The sequence below is a fragment of the Physcomitrium patens genome, chromosome 1 (assembly GCF_059467195.1).
Source record: "Physcomitrium patens ecotype Gransden chromosome 1, ASM5946719v1, whole genome shotgun sequence".
Taxonomy (NCBI): domain Eukaryota; kingdom Viridiplantae; phylum Streptophyta; class Bryopsida; order Funariales; family Funariaceae; genus Physcomitrium; species Physcomitrium patens.
This window is the reverse complement of record NC_143410.1, coordinates 24,358,657-24,366,207: the sequence shown is the minus strand read 5'-3', so window position 1 is coordinate 24,366,207 and position 7,551 is coordinate 24,358,657. Positions and strand designations below refer to the sequence as shown.

The following is a 7,551-nucleotide window of genomic DNA, read 5'->3' as shown; positions in this document are numbered from 1 at the left end:
ATACAATAATAAAAGTAGGGTGATGTACTCACTTCTAAAACAAAACAAGAATTGTAAGTTATTATTTTTATTCAATTGTCAAAGACATGAATCTTGAAGAAAGAAAACATGAATACACTCTTATATCACTCAAAAAGATTAAAAAATCATTCAAAAATGATATAGTATTAAAATAAAATAGCTGTTGCGAAAGACAAAAAAACTATAAAAATTTGAAACAAGCTTAAAAACTAGATAGGCATTGACAAGAGTGAAGAAGGCTTCACTATTGCCTCTACATATACTCTTAATTAGGAGCTATGTTCCAATGTCCTATAAAACCTCCAAAACATGTTGACTTTATAAGACATGCATCTTAACTTGCAAGACAAGTTTTCTATATGTGTACCACATAGTTAGCTTGTTTCACAAGCTAACAACATGTGATTAACTTTTTCATTAAGTTTTTAACCTACCAATGAAGTGCAAACACATATATAGTCAAAGCAAAGTTTATAAAGCTTCCAAGAAGCTTTTCTAGAACATATTATGAAATAAATCTACTTTTACCTACTTCTACTTAATTATATAAGTAAATATCAAAGTAAGTATGTATGTCCATGATAGAATCTATAACTAAAATATTTATATAATTTTTTTTTTACCGAATTATATGAAAACACTTGGAATCCTCTTGATTTCTATTTCTCTACATAGGAGTATTTTTTTCCCATTTTTATACATATTGAATGTATACTAAAATGCTTAAGTTTTTGAAAATGGATTGTCTATCATATAGGCTACCTTTTGAGATTTTTTGATGAGACAAAACTCACAATATACCCTTGAGACAATGTTACTTCACTATGAAAGTAGTAAATAAAAAATTCCTTTTTATATACAATTTTTAGAATTTAGCATTCTTCTCATTTTTTATTCTTTTTTGGCTATTACTCCATTTCTTTTCTTTTCTTTTCTTTCTACCAATCATTTATGCCTTGCATAGATGTTGATAGGTGCTGATTTTTTTTTTAAATTGAAAAATAATTATAAGAAAAATATGTCTTTTCAATGATTTTGGACACTTAATTTGTTGCCTCTTCTTGACTTATACTTTAGGAATCAACATCTTTATATTTACTCCTTTAAATGGAATTATTCTTAGAATTCTAAAATTAGAATATAAATTATTTATTTATATATTCTCCACTACGTAAGCTTTCTGAATTTTTAGACTTTTTTTTTTTTTTTTTTTTTTTTAATAGAATAAGATGCTTCATGAAAAAGAGAAGCGTGTCCTAAAAAACTTCATAAAAAGTTTTTTAGGATGTTACAAAAATATATATATATATATATATATAGTTGAATAAGGCATCAACAATTATTATGTTATAATTAATGTTACAATAATATTTGCACACAAATTTGAATTACATCTTATACAAGTTATGCAAATTGCAAAAAAAAAATATTACATAACTTTATTGTTTTAGAACACATTAAAGACATTTCTTCACACATACAAAATAAAATTTACAACAAACCTAGACACAGAACATTGTACAACTACTGTCCTAAAAACAATTTGAATTACTCCACATGCTTCATCTAAAAATAGCTTAAGCTTAGAGAGGTTGTTTCATGTCAACTGTAAGACCAACATTTGCACCAGAGTTTCAATTAATCCATGCTTCATTAATTGGTAAAACCAAACGCATTTTAACATGAAACTCTTTTCTAAGCGCATCAACATAAGATTTCTATTGCAAATAACACCATTCAATATACACCAAAAGCAAAACAGAATGAACAGAATGCTTATCATTCAAAACTCGCACTGTAACAATTATTAATGTAGGGATCATAACAATGGTCTCATTATTACTTTCTGTAGTGTTACATCATAAATACTCTATTATTCCATTTGACCGTTTAATGCATTGAGAAACGTAATTAGTGAGGATGGATAAAGAAACTCATCTACAGCACCAGTATAACCCAGTGAACCCAAATAATTCCTGTCCACACTAAAAACTCCTATCAGCTATCAGATCATTTACATCTTGAACTGAAACTTAAGTTGCTATTTACTTTAAAAGGCCAGCTTGTCGGTGAAAGCTTGAGAATGTTGTCGCTCTACTGGCACCGTTTTCTTACACGATTCACATCATTGGTAGGCCAACATGTTAAGCCACGTTGAGGAATCACACAGATCTTTGCCACCCTAAGGGAAAAGAAGAAGAAGAAGAAAAAGAAAAATAATGGGGGAGAAATTGAAAACGAAAAACTAAGCAGGGGCGTGGAAGTGCTAAGATTGATAGTCATTCCTATCAACTACAGACTGAAGAATGCTAACCTTCTGCTTCCCGTATGTGAAGCGGCAAATGTTGAGGGCGCGTTGGTTGGCAGCTTTGAACTGGGGGGATTTCTTGCCGAATGTTCTCCTTGCTGAGTCCTTGGCAACCACCGTCATGTGTAATGTGGTTTCATTGCCGGGGCAAACTGTGACAAGCGCTTCCACAATGCCTTCCAGATGAGTGTGGAGCTCGTGGTCGACGCTGATCATATCGATGTAGTGAAGGAAAGAGCAGCGCACCCAGTTGCTTTCGGCGGCGTTCAGTTTGAAGTCCCTCAGTTTGGTTTCCAGTTTGTGCAAGAATTTCATAGCAGCCGAGGTTTGGATCTCGGACAGTTTGTCGTCTGTACCCAGCTCGGACTTGGGTTTGCTTGCCAGCTCCATCTGCGGGGCAAGGAAGAGCTTTTTCAGAATACATGACCACGGAGAACGAGTGGAATCAATAGTGGTTGGGATTAGCGTGATGTGCCCTTACCAGCTTCGTGTATTGCTCGGTGACTTTGGAAAGGGAGGCGTCCAATGCGTCCTCCAGCTTGCAACGTGGGCAGTGACATGCGAAATCCCATCCCTTCATGCTCAGCTCTTTCCGTTGATCGAGAGGCAGGAAGATGTCGAAGTAGGCGCGCGTGACTTCATCGCCCGCACGCAAGTCCCGGGATGCGAACACGAAGAGTGCTTTGCCAACACGGATTGGGGAGGAGCTTGGAAGGCACGAGTGGTTCATGAAAGAGGGCAACCACCACAGCCCCCAGTGGTCTACCTGCAAGTAGGTCACATTTGTCTTATCAGACGACAGCCTTGTAAGTATAAAGACGCACTTCCTGTACACAGACTAGGGATAGAATTCAACCCGGAACGAAAGGTATTAAGAATGACGCACACAGACCTTCCTGTTTTGCTCCCCCGAGCAAGGCAGATTCTTCCACCCCATGGTGGCATCACCATTAATTGCGTTGAGCTGAATGATACGGCGGAAGCTTGCAGCATCCAAATGCTTCTGAGTTGCAGAGTCTAACTCGGTATAATTTACTGGCGGAGCCGGAAGAGCTTTTTCTCCGTCGCAGAGCATCAGCAGTTTTTCGAGGCCATTCTTGTGTGCTTGCGCAGCATCAAGAACCTTGAGAAACCCTTCCTGGACCCTCCCATTCACGATTGCCTCTGAAATTTCGCGGCGTGTGTGATCCACCTGCAACTGCAAGTTAGCGATAGGATTGGACACAAGCAGCAGTTCCCCTGCTTCCACATCTTTCGTCAAGACAAGACCCCGTCCACGACCCCTGCCCACATCGGTGATAATCACAGGGCCAATATAGTCAGCGCAAAAGGGTGACTCTCCTGCTTGCTTCCCCTTCAAGTAGTAATGCGACAGGTCGTAATGGCCATAGCAGCTTTGCTGCACACCGGTACTGCTCTCGTGTAGCGCAGCTTGAAGGTCCTTGTCTGACGGAGCTCGAGGAGCAGCTACCTGTACAAAGTGATCAAGATCATCACAAAATCAGCACTAAGATTGTAACAGGAGCTACCACATTCAACTAAAAACAATATATGAAATATTTAGGCCTCACGGTTTAGCACCTGCAAAGTAGTGAGTGCCTGCTCGTACTGCCTAAGCCTGAGCAATGCCCTTCCCTTCCTAAACAAGCTCTTGAGGTGACTAGAATCTCGTGACAAAGCCATAAGGGCGTCTGCCAACGCCTTTCCATACTCCTCCAGCCGGATGTAAGCTTCGGCACGGTTAGAGTATCCAAGTATAATCTCGCCCTTACACACTTGTTTCCCTTGTCGCTCCTCCTCAGCCTCTGCTAAGCGTATGCTCCTGGTGTAAAGATCTGCTGCGCCCTCGTAATTCTCCTCTCCGAACAACAGGTTGCCCAGTACTCTCAGTTCATTGGCGCTATGTGTTTCAACCCAGTCGTTATTAACTTGAGTTGCGCGCTCTTGTACGTCACAGCTTTTCCTCTGCTCTTCGCGTCCCAGTTCCTTGAATCTCTCAGATTCACCAGCCTCCACAGTGTTGGATTCCCCGCGAGCTTTATGGTTGTCTCCAATGGCTTCACAATCTTCCACTTCCTGCACTGCTAACAAACTGTCGCTTCGCTGAAACTGCTTCCGTATGAGCGGAATCTTTCTCTCCGAGGAGACTTCTGGAATCCTCAGCTGTGTCTTTACATCTGTAGCACTCTCTTCCGCATAAGTACCATTCTCTAGGTTTTCGGCTTCACGTTTGCTGATCGATCCACTCAATCCTGTAGAAGTTGTGTCAGCGTCTTTGCTACCCACCAACTCTGTAGTACCACTCTTATCCACCTCTTCGCCAAACTTCTTATCGTCACCACACAATGCATCTGCTACAGCAGCATCTAAGAAAGTTTCCTCTTCAGGAAGCTCCTTTCCACAAGGAGAATTTTCAGAGCCCGTCAATGCATATGAAGTGGCACCATCATCGTTGCGTAAGGCAACTTGAAATTCTTCACATTCATTGGACTCTTTCACGCCTCCTCTTGACAGATCCGTTTGCGATACCACATGATTAGTGGCAGGTGGGAGACTTCCTTCCACAGTGCTACGTTCAGTGATTGATTCATACGCTTCAGGTTCTTTCGTCCTGTCATTCAATGGTGAGCTTCTTTCTGTCGATTCGTCCTTAGAAGGAGGAACACTTCCCTTTGTGTCATAATGAAGTGGCTTGGAGTGCAATACTGCCTTCCTCTCAAAGCTATCAGGAACTCCTGAAGAATAAGCACCCTCCTGTTTCATCTGCTGCTCAAACAAATGAATCTTTCTGGAGAAATCCTCCTGGTCTCGGCTCGTGATTTGAGCATACATACCGTCGTCATAGCCTTCCAACCCGACAGCCCCATATATTGTGGTACCTCTCTCCCCCGTATTCTCAGGCCTCGACAGAAAAGCGATGTCATGAGGTCGTTCAACTAGCACTCCCACCACTCCATCAGGAAACCGAGTGAGATAAGGATCTCTCACCGTTACCCGTGCACCCTCGGGGTAGCAGTTTTGAGCTTGGACCATACTGGCTCTCATTGGCAATGCATTCGTCAAGATTAGCTTCGTTGCAAGGCCCGAGTCTTCCTCCAGCACATTCACCTGAAAAGCCCAATGAATAGGTTTAAATTTCTATCGAACGCAATCACTTGCAAAAGCGAATAATTTTTTTTTACTACAATCCAAGAAAGAAGAGCACTGACCACAGACGTGACTTTTAGAGACTTCGCACACAGACGGCCTTCCAGAGCATGTTTCCGATGCGTCTTTCCAATTTTCATCTCAGCGAATGACATCAACTTGAATTCTTTCCATGGGGACTCAGCGTACACAGGCGGAATTGGAGGCGCCTCGCTATCAGGCAACGAACTGCCAGGCAACAATCCCCGCTCCAGCATGTAGGCATCGTGTAGAGCTGCTAGATGAGCGGCCAGCAGCCCCGCCTTATCAAACCTCTCAGATGCGGCCACGGTCTCCGCATGGCCTGGTCCGATGAACTTGCTCGTGACAGAAGGTAATCCCAGTGCAGCATGATCGAGTCGGTCATAATAGCCAGCTGAAGCCTTCTTTCCGGGACTTTCGATGGGTTCCATGTGCCCCGGGGGATCACTCATCCGAAGTTCAGACTCTCCCCCGAAGAATCTCTCCACCACCCTGGATCTAAGATTCGCACCTCCGATTTCCAACTCACGGCGGACAGCTCTTGCCTTCTTGCCATCGGCAACCCATCAACGTCCACACCTGTAGTTCAACCTGCCAGATGAGTCGAATGGAGAGAATTGAAAATCTGCGGGAAAAAAGAAAAAGACAAAAGGACACACACACACACATATATATATATATATATATACACATACAACTTTGTAATTGCAATTGCGGTGCCGTCTTCTCTCGTCACGATATTGCTAAGACCATCAGTCGTCAATGTAGGATTTCAGATGTAAGTCACGAACACTAGCTTCAGTGCGGCAAGGTGACAATGAGAATGAGGGTAGCAAGACGACGTGTGATATTGATGATCTAGGGTGTCTTCTGCTATTGCTCATGTTTACTCTTCCGCTATTTCGTTTATGGATCTATCCTTACATTATCGCACAATCAATGTCTAGTTTACAGCAATCGCCCCCCGCAATGAGCTCACCCATCGCCTTCATAAATCTAGCGCCACTTTCTCTCTCTCGCTCTCTCTCTCTCTCTCTCTCTCTCTCTCTCTCTCTCTCCCTCACACACACGCATACATCCGCAATCTTTCCAACCCAATTCAACATGAAGCTAACCTCGCAATCAGGTTCTCCGCCGCGTCGCACGCGCCAGTACGCTAATAAACAATGCCACACTCAGAACCAGACCCGACCAGCGATCGATCACAGGTCTCACCGCGCCACCAGCCACACCCGCACAGTCTAAAATCTGTCTCGCTTTCTGGTGAGCTGATACGAAGTACGTACTGACTCCCGGATCCCGACGCGACAAGTCGGATTCGAAGCTTTGCCGGCTAACTTATGACAATGACAACGTAGAGAAAGAACAAGAAGAAGAAGACAACGACAACGACTCCGATGATTCCAGTTACACACCTTGGTGTGTGCGATTGCGTCGATCTGGCATGCATGTGAGTAGACTAAAACGGAAGAAAAAGGGGGGAGCGGAATCGGGGGCGGGCACGGGGAGAAGGAAAGCGAGTCGAGGCGAGAAGCGAGGCCGCGGCGCCAGTTCGTTTAACTGGGCTCGTGCGCCTCACCTGCTGAGATCCACAGCTTCCGTTCCGTCCCGTGATTCCACTAGGCTCTCTTTGTGGATGAATGTTTTTATGGATGAACCATATTCTGACATCCTCTGTTCGACTGCCGTGGCAGTGGTTACTTTCCACTAGTGCCTCACGTGGTCCCTTGTACATGTTCACAGCATTTAGACTAAATGAGGGGAAATGTTAAGTAGACTTATTCTTTTACTCAATAGATCCTCCTTCGAAGCAGAATATGGTAATCAGGATGAATGTGATTGGTTTTCATTGGTTGCAGATTCAATACAATAGTGGAGAAATGAATCTAGAGGTCATTTTATTTTGATTTTTATTATGGTTAGGATGGATGGATCAATTTAGTAAAAAATCGGGTCTATTTAAAATTCCAATGGATGAATGCTTGCAAGCTTATGTAATTCTAATGTATATGAACATATATATCTTCAAAAGCCCTTTCTTAATCCAATGCAAG

At 42.6% G+C, this 7,551-nt stretch overlaps 1 protein-coding gene across 4 annotated transcripts; it reads right to left on the bottom strand.

The window, feature by feature from the left end:
* Nucleotides 1-1,797: 1,797 nt before the first annotated feature.
* Nucleotides 1,798-7,042, bottom strand: LOC112279348 (uncharacterized). 4 transcript variants are annotated; one of them, XM_024513725.3, is made up of 6 exons: nt 6,913-7,042; nt 5,539-6,088; nt 3,911-5,437; nt 3,222-3,800; nt 2,811-3,095; nt 1,798-2,719 (listed from the first exon to the last, which is right to left on the bottom strand). In XM_024513725.3, exons 2-6 carry the CDS (start codon nt 5,947-5,949, stop codon nt 2,288-2,290), a joined length of 3,234 nt encoding a protein of 1,077 aa, XP_024369493.1. In that variant the 5' UTR covers nt 5,950-6,088; nt 6,913-7,042; the 3' UTR covers nt 1,798-2,287. The 4 variants fall into 4 exon arrangements, with proteins under 4 accessions (XP_024369493.1, XP_024369485.1, XP_024369510.1 ...); XM_024513717.3 differs by having other exon boundaries at nt 5,539-6,076; XM_024513742.3 differs by lacking the exon at nt 6,913-7,042 and adding an exon at nt 6,613-6,905.
* Nucleotides 7,043-7,551: the final 509 nt, after the last annotated feature.

Excerpts from the sequence above, each read along its gene's own strand:
- LOC112279348 (XM_024513725.3), bottom strand. The coding sequence starts at position 5,949 with ATGAGTGATCCCCCGGGGCACATGGAACCCATCGAAAGTCCCGGAAAG. Across the intron at positions 5,438-5,538 it reads CTCTAAAAGTCACGTCTGTG|GTGAATGTGCTGGAGGAAGA; the intron begins GTCAGTGCTCTT and ends TGGGCTTTTCAG. Across the intron at positions 3,096-3,221 it reads CGGGGGAGCAAAACAGGAAG|GTAGACCACTGGGGGCTGTG; the intron begins GTCTGTGTGCGT and ends ACCTACTTGCAG.